At 46.5% G+C, this 22,182-nt stretch overlaps 1 protein-coding gene across 5 annotated transcripts; it reads right to left on the bottom strand.

The window, feature by feature from the left end:
* Window positions 1–157: 157 nt before the first annotated feature.
* On the bottom strand, window positions 158–21,911 carry MSH5 (mutS homolog 5). 5 transcript variants are annotated; one of them, XM_049091952.1, is made up of 25 exons: window positions 21,773–21,911; window positions 21,224–21,383; window positions 20,842–20,965; window positions 20,264–20,344; window positions 20,017–20,079; window positions 18,928–19,049; window positions 18,643–18,752; window positions 18,368–18,403; window positions 17,750–17,832; window positions 16,957–17,002; window positions 12,983–13,145; window positions 12,840–12,902; window positions 5,809–5,937; window positions 5,440–5,512; window positions 5,188–5,297; window positions 4,868–4,948; window positions 3,171–3,258; window positions 2,767–2,956; window positions 2,523–2,649; window positions 1,943–2,092; window positions 1,517–1,591; window positions 1,175–1,318; window positions 835–972; window positions 609–682; window positions 158–387 (listed from the first exon to the last, which is right to left on the bottom strand). In XM_049091952.1, the coding sequence occupies exons 2-25, from the start codon at window positions 21,368–21,370 to the stop codon at window positions 276–278; spliced, it is 2,529 nt and encodes an 842-aa protein (XP_048947909.1). In that variant the 5' UTR covers window positions 21,371–21,383; window positions 21,773–21,911; the 3' UTR covers window positions 158–275. The 5 variants fall into 5 exon arrangements, 4 of the variants coding, with proteins under 4 accessions (XP_048947909.1, XP_025274015.2, XP_048947910.1 ...); XM_025418230.3 differs by having other exon boundaries at window positions 13,007–13,145; XM_049091953.1 differs by lacking the exon at window positions 1,517–1,591.
* Between the last annotated feature and the right edge of the window lie 271 nt (window positions 21,912–22,182).

Below are 22,182 nucleotides of genomic sequence, written 5' to 3'. Positions count from 1 at the left end.
AGAAGACAGTGCTAAACCGCTGAGCCACCCGGGCTACCCATGTCCCTGTATTTTTAATGAGGCAGGGCAGGACCCTCTGGATGCAGACTGCTGCTTGATGTTTCATCTCATTTCTCTTCTTTTGTTTTGTATTAGCTGGGTTAAAGAAACAATAACATTCTCTGAAGTCAACTTTATTCCCAACATGGAACAAAATTTCCAGGAAAACAGAACTGTGGGTCCGAGGGAGATGAGGAAACAGCTAGAGTGTATGCAGCAGGGCCAAGGAAGGGGTCTCAGAGGATGGCAGTACCAGCAGGCAGCACTTCCTGACTCATGAAAAGGTCCAGGTCCAAGTTGGGATCTTCCAAATCCAGCTTCAGAAATTTATCCACTAACATCTGGCAACTGATGGGAAAGAGGACAGTGGGATTTATTTATGGCAGAATAGAAAACTGAGTCCCCAGGCAGTAGGAGAGAGGCTGCGGCCCAGGGCCCCAGGACAATTTAGGGATTTTGGGAACAAATCATGGGTGTTTGAAGGGCAAAGAGGCTGTCTGGGGTCCTGAAAGGGGAGAAGAGCTGCAGAACATTCTGGAAAGAACCAAGACACTGGGCCACACACTCACTTTTCCATTTGCTTCTCCTTTAGCAACTCCTTGACAGGCTTGATGGGTTTCCCACTGCGGATCAAATCTGAGACCTAGTGATAAGAAGGGGGTGGGGGTGGGGAAGGTGGGTAAGAGAACCAGAAATAAGGATCAGAAGTCCCATGGACCCAGAAACCCAGGCCCCTGAGAGGAGCAGGGACAATAGTAGGGAGCCCTGATGGAGGGTTTGACCTCTGGATCTCACCTCCTTGCCACGAGTAAGGAGTTGGTCAGGAAGTCCAGCCTGGGCAGCTGTGTGGGAGGCATGGCTGGCCTTGGCCAAACCGTCACACACCTGATAGAAGAAAACGAGGTCGTCCCCATCCTCACAGGTCTCCATGGTCTTAAAAGAGACAGAAGGGGACAGAGTATCATCAATCACTCTGCATCTGGCCCTGAAACCCTTGGCCAATCCCTGTGGAGAGCGAGAGAGGAAGGATGCAGTATTGTGCTCCGGGCACCCCCGTTCTAATGGAGGAGTCTGTTTTGGATTCTGGCAACTGCTCCTCTGAGGGATCCCTAGAGAGCTGGATAGGTATCCTTACCAAATATTGCACAAGGGGTCCCTGTGGCAGCAGCTGGAGCTGAACAAGGCTCAGAAAGTTGGTGGCCACAAAGATGTGGGGGCACGTGGGTCCAAGTGCCAGCCAGTGTCGAAGCACGGCAGCTAGGAGTGCCAACCCGTCCACCTGCGCACAGGGCAGGCATCAGGGTACTGAAGCACAGGCACCCCCGTGTTCACCTGTCCACCTGCCCTAGCCGACCCCATCTTGCACTTCTCTGTTTCTTTTCTGCCCACACACGCCCACTCCTCTCCTGTGGCCCAGCGTCACCCTCACGCCCCTTTGTCCTCCTCTCCTTGGCTTCTCCTCAGTTTGTCTCCTCACCGTGTTAGTTCCCTTTCCAAATTCATCAATGAGGACCAGGGACTGCTTGGTGGCATTGTTTACTGCCTTCGCTACCTGCTGGGCAGCGGGTGGAAAGGGAGAGTTTCAGTAGTACTCAAGGCCTGTAAGGAACCCGCTGACCACAGTCTGCCTGTGAGGGAAGCCGCTGTATGTGTGTCCACCCGTCTGGACTGGCGAGACTCGTTTTGTGCATCCCTTCTTTGCCAACAATGCCTCATGCAGAGCAAAGGTTCAGTAAAGTTTTCTGGTATTGATTCTCCCAGTCTCTGAACTCGGTGCTCCCTGCCCCTAATGGAGAAGCATGCAGCAGAGGGAATGTTTTTTGGTTCTGATCGTTTTTCAAGGATAGAGTTCCTTCCTCGTTAACACCCTCCCCCAGTCCCACCCCCCTTTGCTCCCTTTGACCTGGTTGAGGTCGATCATGAAGGTGGAGAGGCCCAGTGAGATGGATTCACAGCTATGGATTCGCGTGAAGATGGCATCTACAGCTCCAATTTCGGCTTCCTCTGCTGGCACAAAGCTGCCCACCAGGGCCATGAATGTGATCAAGCCTACCTAAATATGGAGGAGACAGGGTCTGGCACCTGGTGGTATGGGCCATGGTGAAGGTGAGGCGAGGCTGAGGGGTGAATTACAGATCAAGGAGGGATGGACACCACTTAACAGAAGAGGATGGCCCCCTCAGCTCTCTTTAGAATCAGGCGAGAGGGTGGGGGCGTGGGCAGAGGCACACTTGGGGACAGCATGGACTTATCGAGAGGTGAGGAGAGGCTTTCAGGCCACAGAGAGACCCGTTAGAGCACGACTCTCCCTCAGGTAAAGGATGAGGACATGTGAGGAGCAGGGGGTGTGCACCATCGTCTTTCCATGACGGGTCGGGTTGGAACACCAGGGAGGAGTTGCAGGAACCTGTGTCTGCAGGCCAGTGGGAGATGGAGACAATGCAGAAGATGCCAGAGGCCTAGTGTGCCGGGATTCTCCTCACCTGTTTGAGGTATATGCTCTTCCCTGAGGAGTTGGGTCCAGTGATGACTTTGACTCTCCCTCTGTCCCCACCACATTCTGCAGAGTTGGGCACGAAGGTTCGGGCACAGAGTTCCATCAGAGGATGTCTGCAGTGGGTAGAAAGTTCCCTCACACATGGCCTGTGGATCTAGATGAACCAAGCCACCGGAAGATAGGGCCTTTGGGCTCCATGTGCCCCTGCTTCCACCCCCTGCTGCTTTTACCTGCCATTCTGGATCCGGACCCCGAGGAGTTGGGGTGAGTAACGAGGTCTTGAGTAGCCATAGTCGCGGGCAGCACTGGCAAGAGCCAGCAGGACGTCCAGGCGGGAGGCCAGGTCCAACACCCGGGTGAAGACAGCAGCCCGTGCCAGCACCTGACACTGCAGCTGGTGCATCAGCAGGGTCTCCTGGTCTAGGGGTGGTGGGGGCGGGGAGGGAGCCAGGCATCAGCTCCAGGGGAAAATGAAGAAGAGGCAGAGAAGCCAGCAGAGAGCCCTGGAAAGAGGCTTGCAGATACTGAGTCACCCCGAGACATTCAGAGGAAAAGGTGCAGAGCCCAAGTGAAAGAGCAGGAAGAAATGAGCCTCTGAGCTGGTCACTCCCCTCAAGACTTTGCTTCTCCTCACCCCGGATGTCACAGTGCAGGTCCCCCAGCAGTGCGTCCAGCTCCTTGGTTCGAGCACTACGATAGTGCAGCTTCCCCTCTGACAGAAACTGGAAACAAGAGCTCAAGTGGGCTTTGCATCCTTCATCTCCATCTCCTCTAACACCCCCTTCAGCCCCAGCCTGACTTCTTTTTTTCTTGTAAAAAAAAAAAAAAAAGAAAAAAGAAACCTTTTTATTTAAAAACAGCAGACAGGGACGCCTGGGTGGCTCAGAGGTTGAGCATCTGCCTTTGGCCCAGGGCATGATCCTGGGGTCCCGGGATCGAGTTCCACATCAGGCTTCCTGCAGGGATCCTGCTTCTCCCTCTGCCCATGTCCCTGCCTCTCTCTCTCTGTGTCTCTCATGAATAAATAAAATAATAAAATCTTTTAAAAAATAATATAGACATAGGAAATTACATAAAACAAATGTATACCTTAAGGAATTACAATGAGGCAAATACCCTTGTAATCAACCACGTAGGTCATAAAGTTGGTTAAAAAACTAAAATTTTGGTGGCTACTCCAGAGAACCATCCTAATCACACCCCTCTCCGACTCCTCAAAATTAACCTCTCTTCTGACTTTTCTGGGAATCAATTCCTTATTTTCTTTATAAGTTTCTCTCTTAAATATTCATTCTTTTTTTTTTTTTGAGAGAGAGAGAGAGAGAGGGAGAGAGAGAGAATAGGGCAGGGGAGAAGGAGCACAGAAGGAGAGAGAATCTTAAGTAGGTTCAACACACATTCTTTTGTATGTAACTGTCCTATTTTCTCAACACCATTGTTGAAGAGACAGGCTTTTCCCTACAGCGTATTCTTTCCTGCTTTGTCAAAGATTAATTGGGCAGGGCAGCCTTATTTTAATTATTATTTGAGAAAGAGAGAGAGAGGGAGACAGAGTATGCACATGCACGCACAGAAGTGGGGCAGGAAGGGCAGACAGAAAGGAGTAGCACTCTTCACTGAGCAAGGAGTCTGACATGGGGTTCAATCCAAGGATCCTGAGATCCTGAGATCATGACCTGAGTCAAAGGCAAATACTTAACCAACTTAGCCACCCACACACCCCAATAAATAAAATCCTTTAAAAAAAAGATTGACCATATATTAGTGGGATTATTTCTGGGCTCTCTGTTCTGTCCATTGATCTATGTGTCTATTTTTGTGCTAGCATCATACTGTTTTGATTACTACAACTTTGTAATATAATTTGAACTCTGGAATTGTGATACCTCCAGTTGTTTTTTTTTTTTTTCAAGACTGCTTTGGCTATTTTGGGTCTTTTATGTTCCATATACATTTTAGAATGGTTTCTGCTAGTTCCGTGAAAAATACTGTTGGTATTTTGGTGGGGGATTGCATTAAATCTGTAGATTGCTTTGGGTAGTATAGGCATTTTAACAATATTTGTTTTTCTAACTCCAGAGTATGCAATGTCTTTCCATTTCTTTGTGTCATCTTCAATTTCTTTCATCAAGGTTTTATAGTTTTCAGAGAACAGGTCTTTCATTTCTTTCCCACCCTGACTTTTTTTCCCATTTATCTTAGAGCTGGTAAAGATCAAAGTAAAACTATAGCAGAGACATCCCTCATTGGGCAGTGCTGATAGAATACAGCCCTCTCTCAGCTGCGGACTTATTTCTATTAGCACTCCACTACAGAGGTCAAGGGTCTTACCATGAAGTCCAGTCCTTCAATCTCAAAGTCACTGGCCTCTGCCATGGAAGGCAGGCGGGGAATAGAGAGAAGGAAGCCAATCTGAGGAAAGTGAAGAGGAGATAAGACAGGGAGTAAAGTACTGGGCACCCTATCTCTTTGGAAGATGCCAGAGATCCCTGTATTCTCCAGGGCTTCCCTCAGGGGCCTAAAGCTATCATAGGGTGTTCATATTCTTCAGACTTCTCTAGGAGTTTTTCTTATCTAGCAGTGTGTCCTTCATAAGCTTAATATCTCCCATAAAAGATCCATGGGGGTTATGCCCACATTTCTGCCCTCACCAGAGGGATGTAGATGACACTGCATGAAGGAATACGGGAGTCCAGATTCTCTAGCTCCTTCCGGGCCACCTCAGTGAGGAAACTGGGAAGTCCCATTAGCCTTCGTTTTTCTAGGAGGGTAAAAGACATGTGGGTATCAAAAGCAAGGTTCCTGCCCTGTTGGCCATGGTTATCCCCAGTTGTAGTGGCCACCTACTGATGATGGTCCCCAATCACTGGGCTCACAGGCCCAGCTGCACACCCAACACTCACTCTCATCAATGTCAGGATCTATGTTGGGGAGGACTGTGAAGTGATTTTCAGCAAGACTGCCCTCAAAGTCCACCTGAGGAGATAAAAAATCCAGTTGCTCATTGCCCAGAATCATCTGAAGTCCAGTCCCTCACCTCTCCTTGCACCCCTGTTCTCCCTGCATCTCCTGCTTTAACTCTAACTCTCCAAATGCATCTCTGATATCCTGCCACCTCCTCTCACCATCCCATTCTTTGGTCATCCAGGTGACCCTTAATGTCTCCCAGATATGGCTCTCGCCATGTTCCCCAGAGCCCAGGCTTCCTCCATCTGCCAATCCCACCTCCCTCCCCTGGGTCCCCAGGGGCTCTGCCTCTTTCTTCCACTCACCACCTTCCCAATGAGGCTGGCAATATGGTGCAAGTCATCAGAGAACTCTTGGGCGATGTCCTGAAAGAGCTGGATAGACTGGGGCAGGGAGCGGCAGGCATCCCTCAGGCCCAGGGCACTATACACAGTCTACAGCAGAAGTGGACAGAAGGTGGGCTGAGGCGAGGGGACAGGGACGGACTGAGGAGAACAGACAGCATCAGGGGAGAACAATAAGAAAGACACAAGGTCTCAAGGGCAAAGAAGAAATAGTAAGCAAGGAAATGGCATCTGTAAAACTCTGTGTCAGGCACTCCACACAGTAGTGAGGCCACAAAGAACTAGAATGTGGCCCCATCCCACATGAGCTCATAGTCTGTTGAGGGAGAAGAAACAAACCCACAGGATTTCAAAATAAAGTGATAGGTGCCTTAATAAAGGAGAGAATTTCATGTTGAGGAAGGAGAAAAAAACGGGGCAAGAGATAGGCAGGAAAGTACTTGAGCAGAAGAGGCAATACAGCACTGGGGTGAGGGAGCAGGAGGAAAGAAGGAGCGAGAGCCACTGACAGCTAAGTCCCCAGGGTGAAGCCCAAGTTAAGACAGACACCTACTGAGCTTTACTCAGAAGCAGAGCACATACAAAGCATATAAATAAAAGGGCTTATAATCCAGCCCTGATGATAACAAACGAGCAACATAAACAATGCCTACCCACAAAACAGACTGATCAAGTTATGGAACTGACTAAAATTAGTAAGGAAGGGATGCCTGGGTGGCTCAGGGGTTGAGCGTCTGCCTTCGGCTCAGGGCATGATCCTGGAGTCCTGGGATCAAGTCCCACATGGGGCTCCCTGCATGGAGCCTGCTTCTCCCTCTGCCTGTGTCTCTGCCTCTCTCTCTCCATGTCTTTCATGAATAAATAAATAACATCTTTTTAAAAATTAGTAAGGAAGTTCAGAGAATAAGACTAATAAAGGCTAACATCGTTGGGGATATCTTTACAGAGAAAAGGAAATGAGGCGCCCCGGGTGGCTCAGTCAATTGGGTGTTTGACTCTTGAGTTCAGCTCAGGTCATGATCTCGGGGTCCTGGGATTGAAACCCAAGTCAGGTTCCACACTGGGTGTGGAGCCTACTTGAGATTCTCTTTCTCCCTCTGCCTTCCCCTCCCACCTTCACAGGGGCACATGTGCATGGATGGCCCTCCGCACCCGCTCTCTCGAAAGAAAGAAAGAAAGAAAGAAAGAAAGAAAGAAAGAAAGAAGAAAGAAAGAAAGAAGAAAAGAAAATAAAGAAAGAGAAAGAGAGAGAAAGAAAGAAAAAGAAAAGAAAGGAAAAATAAAATAAAAGAAAAAAGAAAAGAAAGGGAAATGAATTGGGTCATGAAATGATTAAGGCTATTCAAAGGAAGGAGGGTATTCTGGTTGAGAGCAAGAGCACGGATAAATAGCAGTAGGAATAAGAAGAGCTAACACTTTCTGAATGCTCACTAAGGGACAGGCAATGTTCTAAACTCTTCACATATGTTAATTTCATTAGCTTCTTAAAATAATCTTAGGAGATAGGGACTAGCATTATCTCCATTTTACAGACAAGCAACCTGAAGCACAAAGAAATAACACAATTTGCTCCAGGTCTCACAGAGAGTAAATAAAAGAGCTGGGATTTGAACCCAGGTATCTGGCTTTTAAGCACCACACTATACTGAGCAGAACACAGTGAGTTTCCTCAGCAGAGTGCCCAAATGCATAGCCCACCCTGGCTGAAACAGAGGATCAATGTTAAGTAGTGGCAATGGAATATACAAATAGTTACATATACCTGTTCATGTTCAAATAAACCTGCTATAGATAAGGAGAAGCAAGTTTCTCACTGTTGGAGAAGGAAGTTACAAATGAGGAAAAGAGGAAGACACTTGGCATTGACCTGGGATCAGAGGTATGAGTATGAACTTACGGGTTGTTTAATATATAGATAGATGGATTCAGGAACATGGATATGAATGCATGGGTTAGCATGCATTTAAGACATTACATACATTTATTTCTTTTTTTTATTTTTTTTAAATTTTTATTTATTTATGATAGTCACAGAGAGAGAGAGAGAGGCAGAGACACAGGCAGAGGGAGAAGCAGGCTCCATGCACCGGGAGCCCGACGTGGGATTCGATCCTAGGTCTCCAGGATCGCGCCCCGGGCCAAAGGCAGGCGCTAAACCGCTGCGCCACCCAGGGTTCCCTATATACATTTATTTCTTAGCTCTGTCTGTGGTGAGAAGAACTGACAGATACCCCAGTAGCAATAACCACATCTAGTGTCCAGATCTTGGTTTCTAATACTATTCTTCAAATAGAGTAACCAGGACTTCTTGGAGAAATGGTTGATTCCAGGGCTGGGGCAAGGAAACTACAAGATGAGCCTGGAGCAGCATCTTGTAGTGCTGGAAAGTTAGAAGATGCTCAAAAATGAACTGGGGGCCATGTCAGAAGGGCATTTCAAAAGCCAATCTGAGGGGCGCCCCTAGGTGGCTCAGTTGGTTAAGTGTCTGCCTTCAGCTCAGGTCATGATCCTGGGATCCTGGGATACAGCCCCACATCAGGCACCCTGCACAGTGGGGAGCCTGCTTCTCCCTCTCCCTCTGCCCCTCCCCCTGCTTGTGCTCTCTTTCTCTCTCTCTGTGTCAAATAAATAAATAAAATGGTGGGGGGGAAGCCTATCTGAATCTGAAAAGCCAATCTGGGCATATTAAAAGTCAATCTCAGAAGAACTCTCAAGGATCTAAACTAGAGAAATCCGAGCAAAAATAAGCATTGCATTATAACTCATGAAATTAAGTAGTTATAAGGTAATTGTACTATGATTATATAAGATGTTAACATTTTTTTAATTAGATGTTAACATTAAGAGAATCTGGTTGAGGGGCGCCTGGGTGGCTCAGCAGTTGAGCATCTGCCCTCAGATCCTGGAGTCCCAGGATTAAGTCCCACATCGGGCTCCCTGCATGGAGCCTGCTTCTCCCTCTGCCTGTGTCTCTGCCTCTCTGTGTCTCTCATGAATAAATAAATAAAATCTTAAAAAGAGAGAGGAGACAGAGAGAAGCTGGTTGAAAAGGTATATTAGAACACCCTGTACAATTTTTGCAGCTTTTCTTCACTTCTTGTTTTTTTTTTTTTTAAAGATTTTATTTATTTATTCATGAGAGACACACACAGAGAAAGAGAGAGAGAGAGAGGCAGAAACACAGGCAGAGGGAAAAGCAGACTCCATTCCATGCAGGGAGCCTGACGTGGGACTTGATCCCAGGTCCCCAGGACCACACCCTGCCTGATCCCAGGTCCCCAGTCCACCCACCCTGGACTGAAGGTGGCACTAAACCACTGAGCCACCCAGGCTGCCCCTTATATTGTTTTTTAAAAAAGAATTCGGGATCCCTGTGTGGCTCAGCGGTTTGGCCACCTGCCTTTGGCCCAGGGTATGATCCTGGAGTCCTGAGATCAAGTCCCACATCAGGCTCCCTGCATGGAGCCTGCTTCTCCCTCTGCCTGTGTCTCTGCTTCTCTCTCTCTCTCTGTGTCTCTCATGGATAAATAAATAAAGTCTTTAAAAATTAAAAAAAATTTAAAAATCTTTAAAAATTAAAAAAAAAGAATTCATGTGTCTCTCATGAATAAATGAATAGAATCTTTAAAAAAAATAAATAAGAAATTAAAACAAAACAGAATGATAAAGCTCAAAAAAACTTTTTAAAGATTTTATTTATGAGAGAAAGAGAGAAAGAGGCAGGCAGAGACACAGGCAGAGGGAGAAGCAGGCTCCCCACAAGAAGCCTGATGTGGGACTTGATCCCGGACCCCGGGATCACACCCTGAGCCAAAGGCAGGCACTCAACAGCTGAGGCACCCAGGCATCCCAACCTCAAAACATTTTTTTAAAGAAAATGTTACCTATAGGTAGAAAGGGGCAAAAGATAGAAACTAGAATTAGTTGCCTATTCCTTGTTTGGGAGATTACATTTGGAATTGTGTAAATATTTTACATAATTATACAAGTAAATTAAAATGTATATGTGCTGCTGAAGCGAGTACAAAAGTAAATTAAATTGTAAAACCCAGTCTCTAAGAATCAAAAACAGAATGAAACAAATGAATGTAAATGTATATTCAGATAGTGACACAACCACACAGAGAGGAGCTATTCCAAGTGACTAAAACACAGTAATTTGACTCTATCCTTAGTGAGGACAAAAAGAACTTCCCTCTTCATCCCCAAAAATCTTAAATTACTTTCAATAACAATATCATCGGTAGTAGTGCTGGTACTCCTACTAAGATTGTTGTGGAAGTAATATAAGAAAAGGCAAATGAGTGATATTCTAATCTTACCATTCCTAGTGTTATTGAGAACCAGAATTCCACTATGGAAGAAGGGATGTTGAAGAGGATAGTAAAGGAATATACAAGGTAAGAACCCTGTGCTTCTGAATTTATTTTTTTAATTTTTATTTATTTATGATAGTCACACACACACAGAGAGAGAGGCAGAGACACAGGCAGAGGAAGAAGCAGGCTACATGCACCGGGAGCCCGACATGGGATTTGATCCCGGGTCTCCAGGATCGCGCCCTGGGCCAAAGGCAGGCGCTAAACCGCTGCACCACCCAGGGATCCCTGTGCTTCTGAATTTAAATTGTTGATATCAGTACCAATTTATTATGTATTTTACTTTTTTAAAAAGATTTTATTTATTTATTCATGAGAGAGACAGACAGACCCAGGCAGAGGGAGAAGCAGGATCCACGCAAGGAGCTCAATGTGGGACCCAATCCTGGATCCTGGGATCAGGCCCTGAGCCAAAGGCAGATGCTCAACCGCTGAGTGAACCACCCAGGCATTCCCATATTTTACTTTTTAAAAATCCTAGGGATCCCTGGGTGGCGCAGCGGTTTGGCGCCTGCCTTTGGCCCAGGGTGTGATCCTGGAGACCCGGGATCGAATCCCACGTCGGGCTCCCAGTGCATGGAGCCTGCTTCTCCCTCTGCCTATGTCTCTGCCTCTCTCTCTCTCTGTGTGACTATCATAAATAAATAAAATTAAAAAAAATAAATAAAAATCCTAAATCTGTTTGCAGAAAAGCCTTTAAAGCAATAAAAAAAACATGCTGTGCACCCTCTGGTATTCAAACTGTAATAGAGAAATACTATTTTTTACTAAAAGGAGTCGGGGATCTTTGGAGAAATGTCTGGTTCTGGTTCAGAACCAGATGTAGGGGCGCCTGGCTGGCTCAGTCAGTAGAGCATGCAACTCTTGATCTCAGGGTTGTGAGTTTGAACCCCATATTGGGTGTAGAGATTACTTAAATAAATAAAATTTAAAAAAAGAAGCAGTAGATGTAAATGATATATCTGGTACATAGCGTCAAACCAGAGAGCAGGAGAGAAACTATCAAGTGGGGACACCTACTGGGGTCATGTTTAAAAGGACTCAGAAACCAACATGAAGAGGCTCCCATCGGCCACAGAGGAAATAATCTGAACACGTATAAAGATTAAAAATGCCGTGGATTGAAACACATGTGTAAATCTGAGTTTGTGATGATATAAAAACAGCAACAAAAAACACACTGGCTACCTTGGAGGATGTTAGAGAACTAATAATTTCCTACATGCAGAGAGCTGGTAAGTGAAGGTGGGGGGGAAATCAAGCAATTTCTTTAATATGAAATGTACCACTGGGTAACCAAAAGGCAGTTGAGAGGAAGCTTCTCTTTACAGAAAACATTCTGAATAAAATACATGGGGAAAGAATGATGGAATAACATGACCTTGCAATCCCTAAGGAACTTCAGTATCAAATATCAAAAGCTGCTAACATCGCAAAAGGAGAGACAGACATATAAGGCATTATATTCTTCCACTTATAAAACAGTATTGAAAAAATCAAACTTGGATTTGCTCAATCTTCTAGATTCAACTGTTAATTTATAGAAATGTAATCTTCAAAATCCAGGTTAAGGAAAACTCTACTGGAGAAACAATCCAGTTTCTTCACCACATAACTTGCAAGGGAAGAAAGAGAGCTAAAGATGCAGGTAGAGATGGAGAGAGAACAGTGAAATGAAAAGGAACCCACAGAGGAGGCTTCAAGAGACATCATCCCATCACCATATGTTGAACACATTTGCACTCTAATTAAACAAAAAGTAATTTTTAAAAAATGATGACATTTAAGAGGATTAGAAATGTGAACATCAGATAATTGATGATATTCAAGAGCTGCGCTGTTAGTAAGATCATGGTATTGTTCTTTTTTAAAAGTAATTTTCAAAAAAAAAAGTAATTTTCTTTTTTTTTTTTTTTTAAGATTTCATTTATTTATTCACGAGACACACACACACACAGATAGGCAGAGACAGGCAGAGGGAGAAGCAGGCTCCATGCAGGGAGCCCAACATGGGACCGGATCCCTGGCCCCAGGATCAGGCCCTGGGCCGAAGGTGGCGCTAAAACACTGCGCCACCGGGCTGCCCCAAAAGTAATTTTCTTGGGACACCTGGGTGGCTCAGCAGTTGAGCACCTGCCTTCAGCTCAGGGCCTGATCCCGGATTACTGGGATCACATCTCGCATCAGGCTCCTTGCATGGAGCCTGCTTCTCTATCTGCCTGTGTCTCTGCCTCTGTGTGTGTGTCTGTCTCTCATGAATTAATAAATAAAATCTTTAAAAGAAAAAAGTAATTTTCTTTTAGAAATTATACTGAAATAGTTATGGGTGAAATGATATGATGGCTGGAATTGCTTCAAAATAATCCAGAGAGGGGAAAGAGGGAGAAGATGTACATGAAACAAGATTGGTATGAGTCAAAGTGTTCAGGCTGCATGGTGGGCATGTAGGGGTTTGTTATATTATTCTAAATATTTTTTATAATTTCTATGATACAAAGTTGTTGTTGTTCAAATGTTGAGATAAAATCGGACCTGGTGAGTAAAGTGCAAAGGGCCTGGATCGCCTGCTGAGGGGCTTAACTTGGAACTCTGGGTTTTGAAGGGGAGCCTTACCTTGTACAGAACCTGCCAATCACTGGTCTTGGTGTGGGACAGCTTCATGCGTTTCAGAATCAGCTACAGTCAGACAAGGGGATGGCCGCTGTCTTCTCTCCTCCATTCTAATGCCCCCAAGAATCCCAGTGCTCCTTCCCTACCTCCCTGCCCTGGCCTGGGCTCACAGGCACATTCTTGATATGACCCAGAAGCCGATGCAGCATTTGAGCCATGTCCAGATTCTGAGGTAGGAGGAAAAACTGAATGACATCCAGCCGAGAATTTAGCTCTTCCAGATCCTGAGTTGGACGTGTGAACCACAGCCTGGAAGTGAGGGATGAAGTAGGGAGGGACCAGAAGTTACATCTGTTCTCATCATTGTCTTGATTTCAATTTGTGAAAAATGTGTGTTTGGAAGTCCCTGGGGATTGGGGTGAAATGTATCTGTACTGGCAAGTACGGTGTCCTATCCACATGGGTATGTTTACACATATTCACTAAAAATCTCTGCATGTGAGCATGACTCTGTTTATCGTGGTTTTGATGGATGTGACCATGTGTCACTCCATGTGGATATGCGACAGAGCTTGTCAATATTTAGATGGAGAGCAGCATATTGAGGTATTTGTGTGCCAACATTCTAGCTCTCTCTGCGGCTGAGTAAGAGAGGGTGAGTCAGCATGAGTTTATCTGCATTTGGCTGTAAGTGTCTCTGGGTGTGACAGTACAGACATCTTTTCCTGTTCTGTAAAAGTATATAACCATTCCATGGGGAATGATAAGTCCTCAATTCATGATAATGGTCACTTCTGCAGAGAAGAAAGGGTTGGGAAGGGACACTTAAGAGGTGTCAATAACATTGTCTTTTTTTTTTAAGACTCTTTAAAACTTTTATTTATTGATTTATCTGAGAGAGTGTGCACATGAACAAGGGGAGTGGTAGGGGGAAAAACAGCCTTCCTGCAAAGTGAAGAGCCTGATGCAGGGCTCCATCCCAGGACCTGAGATCATGACCTGAGTCAAAGTCAGACAACCAATTGAGCCACCCAGCGACCCCCTCCCCAACCTTTTTAAGTAAGCTCTATGCCCATCGTGGGGCTTGAACTCACAACCCCAAGATCAAGAGTCACGTGCTCTATCAACTGAGCCAGCAGCAGGGCACCCCTTTAGTAACATTGTTATATTCTTAAATATGCAGGTGCAAACATAGAGGTTTATATCATCATCATCATCATCATTACTTCTACTATTGTGTGTCTGAGGTATTTTCTACTAAATTAAATTAGTATACGGTAATAAATCTCTCATCTGGGTTTGTCTGAGTGTCCTTGTCTCTCTATGGCTATGAAGAGTGTGACTCTGCAAGGACCTGTGAGACAGTGAATTCTTTTCTGCATTAGAGCAGGACATTTAGCCATGCTATTTTATATAAGAAGCAACCTGAGGAGACACTGGGGCCTGAGGATATGTATCTCACACTATAGCCTAAGGCCAGTTACCCTGGGTTAGAACACCGCAGGGAGTGAAGCGGAGGGCTGGGTGGGATTCAAGGGTGGGTTTTAGGCACCTCTGCTCCTCAGCCACAGACAGCTCCACCTGCAGCAATGTAGGCCAGACTGTGAATACCTGTCCCCATTCTGGAAAGCACAACCTTCACCAAGCCATCTATCTTGTAAAATCCTGAGGATATTTCTGACTCATGTACTGCTAGTGCCAGATATCGTAATCAAGCTAAATCTCCTAATTTTACAGCCGAGAAAATGAAGCCCTTAGAGAATAAGCAGCTTGTCCAAAGTTATTGTGCTAGTAAGAAGTATAGCTGGGTCTCCAACTCAGGTCTCCAGACTACTAGGGCAGTGCTTTTCAGAGCACACTGTGACATCCAGTCACCTTCCTGGTGCCCCGTCCTGCTGTAGGCCAATTGGACCCCTAGTTCATAATTCAGGTTATGAGTCCATGCCCTACTGGATCCTACCTGGGGGATTGGCATTCCTTTCTGCATTTAACTCTGTTCTTCTCTAAGAATTCTTTTGCTCTCATCACTGGCTGAGATGAGAGATCTGCACCTGTAGAATGCGAGGGTAATTAACTCATCCCAATTACCTGGAGACAACCTCAGACATTATCCTAAATTAACTGCCAAAAGACACAAAGTGCAGGGCACATGAGGTGAAGAAAGAATTGTGCATCTGTGGGCTAGCAAAGCCTTCAGCTCTGAGCTTGTAGAGACAATGGGACCAATGTGCTTGCATCTGTGTACCGTGCTCACTCGCTGGGTGCTACTACATCCAAGGCCATGTGCTAGACACCGACATTAACAGACATGACCACTGTATGGAGCTCACAGCTATGAGTGAGCAGGTTCACTGACCGCTGACTCCAACCTAATGGAACAGTGCAGCCAGGAAACATAAACAGGCCCTAAGCACGCAGGAAGGTGCAGGTCAGTCTGCTTCCAGGTGCCTGTGAAAGTTTCCCCGAACAGGTGACAGAGGGCTTGCCACCTTGAAGAGGAGGACAGATTCTGACAAGTGAAGAACAAGGGAAAAATCTTTCATAGAAGGAACTGCATAAACACAGGCATGGTGTATTTCCATGGTAGAAAATGGCTCAAACGACCAGAATATAAGGTGGGTCCAGTGAGGAGGGATTTAGGCAGGGCTGGGAAGATAATCCTGGAAATTTAAGTTGAGGTGAATGGGAGGGGCCCTGAACATCATATGGCTAAAGATGCTGATGCTCATCTGACAGGGAATGGGGAAGCCTCCTGAGGTTTGTTATTTTGTTTCTACTTAAGGTTTAAGAAAAAAGTGGAGTGCATCTCCAAAATAGAGATCCACTTTAGAATGACAAGTATTTTGGAATGAAGGGCAGATTAGAAAAAGAAGAGATTAGAGGCAGAGAGACCAATTCAAAGGTGACTGCAATGCTCCAGATTGGAAATGATTAGAGCCAGAATTAGCAGTGGAGAGAGATGGCTGAAAGACATTTCAGGGTGGAATCAATAGGCCTTAGTGAATAATTGAATATGAAGGATGATGGAGAAGCATCAATCAATCCAAGATTCAGTGCTTGAGAAACAGTATTGCAAGCAATGCCATTAGCCAGACAAAAAGGATGCAGGAAGGGGAACAGGCCCAGTGGGCATCAGTTTAGATGCTTTGAGTTTGAACTGCCTATGGAAATTACAAGTGGTGATGATATGCAGTGAGCATTCCACATATGGAGGTCAGAGCTAGAGACACAATTTTGAAAGTCATTAGAGAATAGCTCAAAAAAAATTTTTTTAAGAATAGCTCAAATTTGAAGTATGGTTTTTATAATTAAAGATAGTACCATAAGGGATCCCCGGGTGGCTCAGCGGTTTAGCGCCTGCCTTCAGCCCAGGGTGCAATCCTGGAGTCCTGGGATCGAGTCCCACATCGAGCTCCCTGCATGGAGCCTGCTTCTCCCTCTGCCTGTGTCTCTGCCTCTGTGTGTGTGTGTCTCTCTCTCATGAATAAATAAATAAAATCTTTTAAAAAAATAAAAAATAAAGATAGTACCATATGGGGTGCCTGGCTGGCTCAGTTGGTATAACAGGTGACTTGATCTTGGGGTTGTGAGTTCAAGCCCCACAATGAGGGGTATACTGTACTTAAAATTTTAAAATCTTTAAAAATATACAGCCCTACCATATGAGGTAGAAACTTCTAGTTATTAAAAAAAAAAGACAATATACAGCCTAAGAAATAGTTAACAATATTGTAGCAACTTTGCATGTGACAGATGGCAGCTAGATTTATTGTGATCACTTCATAATGTGTATAAATGTTGAATCACTATGTTGTATACCTGAAACTAGTGTTTATCAACTACACTTCAATAAAAAAAAGATACCACCACGTATGCATTAGTATTCTGTGGCTGTTTCTGTTGCCTGTGTATGCAAGTCTGTATGACCAATGGGCATATGTGTATCTGTGCTGACAACATCAAATGAGGATAATACTAGCTACCACATGGGGTTGTTGTAAGGATTAAATGCATTTAGCTAGCATTTGAGAAATAGCAGTTGTTTTTATTACTACTAGATGGAGTGGTGTGTGGTGAGCTCGTAGACTGCATGCATGAGCCTATGGCAGGTGAGACTCACCTGAGCAGCTTCTCTCCCCACTTACAGCGGCATCTGTTGAGGATTCCTGTGGGGAAAAGCAAGGGCAGGGAGCAAGTTTGTTACAAGGCAGGGGCAGGGAAAGGAATGTGTGGATGTGTATAAACCAAGGCATCTGGGCCAGAGGTTTCAGGTGTTGGGCAGGCTGACCTGGGGGCGTTCCCCAGATACAGGACACAAAGGCAGCTAAAGCCAGCGCCTGGCCACAAGTCTGAGCCAGGATTACCTTACATGGGCTTAGGGGAGGAATGGGTACTCACAGGAGCAGTCAGCCAAAAAAATACACAGAGTGGTTGTAGTTGGATTCAACAAAGAGCTCAACACATATATGTAAACATTAGACACAATCCACTGAGATATGCACAGTAAAACCATGTGGAAACTTGGGGTGATGTCCCTACTATACCCTAAAGCCAGAGACAATTGATAAAGACTCAGTGCCAATAAAACATGCAGTTATGCAGTTATGTAACTCTCCTCTATACACAGGGCTTGGACAGGTGCACGACTGGCAGAAACATCCATACAAGCCCAAGGAACAAACATAGAATTGGCAAAGTCAGTGATGATATGCAAATGACACTGGACAATGGTGGGTGAGGGGAGATGCCCAAGCTCAGGGAGGGTACAAAGATGATAAGACAGCTGGACTGGAATGGAAGAGACATCTGGCAGTGGGAGTGAAGTGGAAAGAGAGGGGCTGGGACACATATTTGGAGGCAGCCGCTTTTCTGGCAGGCTTTGTAGTGTGGGATGAAGGAAGGGACATACCTACCAAAGAGGCTGAGCCCCTCCTTCAGCCCGCTGGCCACTTTGTACACCGAGGGATGGGGCTCACTCTTAAATATCTGCAGAACACTGTCAGGGAGAAATGGGGTACCTTGTTTTTTTTTTTTTTTTTTTTTTAAGATTTTATTTATTTATTCATGAGAGACACAGAGAGGCAGAGACATAGGCAGAGGGAGAAGCAGGCTCCCTGAAGGGAGCCCTATGTGGGACTTGACCCTAGGACGCCTGGATCATGCCCTGAGCCAAAGGCAGATGCTCAGCCACTGAGCCACCCAGGTGTCCTGGTACCTTGGGTTTTTAAAGGGAATTGAGAAAATGGAATGGAGGTGGGGAACGCACTCCGAGATCAAGGGTTGTTGTAAGGTCTGTCCCACACTCCTCTCTGCTTCCATTTTTCTCTTCAGGATAAATGACTCGGGAAGGTAGGATACCTATTTGGCACCTTTGTGATTTTCTTCCTTTATCCTCACTCTCTCTTCCTTTACTTCAAGGAGACAGACTTTAATAACCCCAGGATTAAAGAAACTGGAGCCTCATTAGGATTATTAGAGCATTAAACTTAATCCTTCTCCCTCCCACGAGACAACAGCCTGCTTCCCCTTACCTGTATGTGTCTTGATCTATGCTCACCAGATGGGTCCTGAGGACAGAAAACAAGCAGAAGGGAAGGTGGATGGCGTAGGGGCAGTGTGAATTCACTGCTAGATTCCACTCCTCTCAGTATTCTCCCCAGAGCTCCACCCCCTTCAGGTGCTCTTGTGTGTCCTAGAGCACTTTACCTGATGGGTCACTACCCACTCCCCCACCCCTAACCCTGTCTTACTATTCAGGCCTCCCAATCCCACCTAACTTTGCTTGAGGTTAGAGTAAATCACCTACAATACAAATTTCTTAAAGCCCAGGATGGGGACGCTGATGTTATAGTCTTCCAGTTCAACCCCAATTCTTCTTCGACCCAGGAACTTGAGCAGCCCTCCAAGTGCCCGAACCTGGGAGGGGATCGGGAATGGAGTTGAGGTCAATTCCAATGTCCTCGAGGCTGGATAATGCCAGGGGAAGCTATTATTTTCCAGGACTGGACGAGTATCTCCCAGGACTCAACCCTAGGAATGGATTTCTCCATCCTGCTGCATCCCAACCCTCATCTCCCAGGACCTTTCTCACCGTGAGGAGGCAGTCAAAGGGAATAATGGAGGAAAGGAAGAGGATTTTCTCAGTGGTAGTCATGGAGTAGGGAATGAAGGTGTAGTTTCCTGAAAGGAGGCGCTGTTTGCTTATCTCCAGGCCTATTTGGGGGGAGGCATAGGAGGGAAAGGTCATGTAGCCCCAATTTTCCACCCCATTTTAAGAACAAGACAATAGAAGCAAGAGAGATGATGTGACCAAGCTGCCACAGGCAGCTAATGGAAAGCTGAAACAAGAACCAAATCTTCAGACTCCATCTAAATCTCTTTATTTTTACATTTAATATAAAGATCTTTGGCTCAGAGCACAACCTGAGAAAAATAAGTGACTCAGGAAGGTAGGATATCTATTTGGAATTTGAGATTTGGAGTCAAAAAGATCATATTAACTATTGTCTTAACATCTAATTAGGAAAGAACATTCCCTATTCTTTCTGCAAGCCTGGGAAGCTTATGTTAGTGCCTTAGGGATCATCAGAGTCAGCCTTTTTCTTCCTTCCTTCTTTCCTTCCTTCCTTCCTTCCTTTCTTCTTTCTTTCTTCTTTCTTTTTTTTTTAAAGTTTTTTTTTTTTTTTTTTTTTTTTTTTATGATAGTCACACAGAGAGAGAGAGAGAGAGGCAGAGACACAGGCAGAGAGAGAAGCAGGCTCCATGCACCGGGAGCCCGTCGTGGGATTCGATCCCAGGTCTCCAGGATCGCGCCCTGAGCCAAAGGCAAGCGCCAAACCGCTGCGCCACCCAGGGATCCCTCTTTTCTTTCTTTTTTTAAGGGACAAGGGGCTTTGTCTTAAAAGTGAAAATTCCAACAATCCAAGCTATCCACAAAATGTCACCACTCTTTCTCACGGAAGGCCCTCATCCCTAGACGTGTCTATGTGGAAATTTCACTAGGATTCAGGTTATTAAAGGGTAGAGAGCAGGAGAGATCTTAAAGACACTGGTTATGGGGCTTGGAGAACACAAAGGGTTGGGATGAGATAAGGCTGGGGGAGACTTCTGATGATGGGGCTGGAGTAAGGAGAAAGGGTAGGGAAGCTGGGATGGGGAGCTGGGCAAAGCAAAGAAGTACCAAAATCCACACTTGGCAGAAATATGATTTCAGGTCTCTTAGGCTTGCTGTGCTCCTGGGATGCTGTAGGGGAAGCAAAGAAAGGGCCATCAGTCTGGACATCTCAGTCCCCTGCTTCTGTCCCACTCTGCGCTCACCCAATTCTAGCCTCCTGGCTGTAGCTCCCTCCAAGACCCTTTAGCCTCCTGGAATATTCCACAGATTAGTCTTTCCCCATTTTCATTTTTCCCCCTCACCCAGTCCTTACCAAGCTTCCCTAGAAACCGAGTCATATTCTCATCTTGTTTGGCAGTTGTAACAATAGACCGGGGATTGATTTCATCCAATACTTAGGAGGAGAAAGGAGACCAAATGAGTTAAAGGATCCTTATCCTCTAAGAGGGGAGCCCATAGCCCTCCCCTTATTATCTCTCTCTTCCAAGCCCCTCCTCAAAACAAACAAACAAACAAAACACCCTCACTTCTTCTCTCTAAAAGTAAGGAGTGCTCTGCACATTGGCAGCATAGGTAGGAGCAGGCATGAAGTTTTGGAAAAGAGTAGTAAGATGGGCAGGGTGGCAGGAGGGAAGAGAAGTGGCCTGGAGATGTCACTAAACTATAAACCTCTGAAGGACAGACATGACTGGTTTGCCTGGGACTGTATCTCCAGCACCTGATACACTGTAAACATGTAATAAACGTTCGTTGAATAATGAAATGCATTTCTATAAATGACACAGAGAGCCTCTAGGAGTGAATTGCTAAAATAGATGGAGTCAAGTGAAGATACGGGAATGAAATATACATTCAGTCCCAAAGTAGAGGAACTCAGGCCTCTGCCCCCACCTCTCTGGAGAAGCTTGAGACTCTCGTTGTCCGGAGCATCTGGCATGAAGTGGATGGTGGAGTCACTGGTGTCATAATAGGCAATGCCTAAGTATCCTGAATTCCACAGGATGCACAGATGGATCTGTCCCGGGGGGGGGGGGGGGGGGGGCGGGAACAGGCTTGAACTGCCGGTAAGTGCAGGGTTATGTCACGTCCTGCTTAATTTTAATCATTTTATCTAATCCCTGAGATAGGCATCATCACCCCCCATTCAGTCAGTGTGTAACTGAGCAGAGGCAGCGACTAGCTAGCCCTTTCCAGCCCATTTATTCCAGCATCCCGACGGTCAAACCGGCGCCCCGCTCTTGGGATCCAAGCTCCCGCATGGCCGCCCTGAGACCTCCGCTGGCTCCTGCTCCTCCTCCTCCTCCTCCTCCTCGGCCTCCCCGTGGCCCTGCACGGGGGCTGGGCTGGAACAGGTGGCCAAGGCTGCCTGGGGCCGCGGGCCCTGCGGCGTCCTGCCTGGGGTCGCTCGGACGGAGGCCATGGCCTCGGAGGCTCTGTGGGTGCAGAAGACGAAGTCAGTTCAGGGGCGGGGAGGCCGGGGTCGGGGTGCGCAGGGACGCAAATCCACTCAGGACTTCTGGGCGCGGGCAGAGCCCAGAACTTCTGGGCTGAGGCGCACGGCTGCGAGGGCCGGGCCGGCTTGTTTTTAACACGCCGGGTGGTTTTGACCCGGGACTTCCGAGCTACATCACTGAATCCACTCGCCCCGCCTCCCGTCCGCCACGTGGGGGTGGTTGCTTCTGGCTGGAGGACGGGGCGGGGCCTGCACGGCTCCTCTCTCCGCCATTGCCAACCACACACACCCACGATCGCAGCCCTCACCAAGTGGCGTTCCCACCCCGGCCGTGGCCGACTAGCGGCGTTTTCCCGCGTTTTCAGTCACCTGGGTCGCTACGGGAGCGAGAGTTCGTCACCACAGCCTTACGCGGCCTAGAGGGGCGTCTCCGCGTGAGGGCGGGGTGCGCGTGCGCACGCACACGCCCCGCCCCTCGAAGCCGCTATTGGCCCGAGGGATCCGGATTCTGCCTGGAGATGGAACCGGGGCAGAGCGGCGGTTGCTGGGGTGGCGGGACGCTGATTGGCCCGTTCGCATATGGGGCGGTGCCAGAACGTTCAAACTTCCCGCCGCCGGTGCCGCTGGCCTTCCCCGGTTCTGGCCTTTGATTTTTTTTTTTCTTTCTTTCTCAGTGACTGACATTTATTTAGTACATATAGTTTACCAGGCTGTAGGTTGAGCATTTTACCAGATTTTTTTTTAAATAAATTTATTTTTTATTGGTGTTCAATTTGCCA

This window comes from Canis lupus, chromosome 12 (genome assembly GCF_003254725.2).
Source record: "Canis lupus dingo isolate Sandy chromosome 12, ASM325472v2, whole genome shotgun sequence".
Classification (NCBI taxonomy): Eukaryota; Metazoa; Chordata; class Mammalia; order Carnivora; family Canidae; genus Canis; species Canis lupus.
The sequence above is the reverse complement of the archived record's forward strand: the minus strand, read 5'-3'. Positions and strand labels throughout refer to the sequence as shown.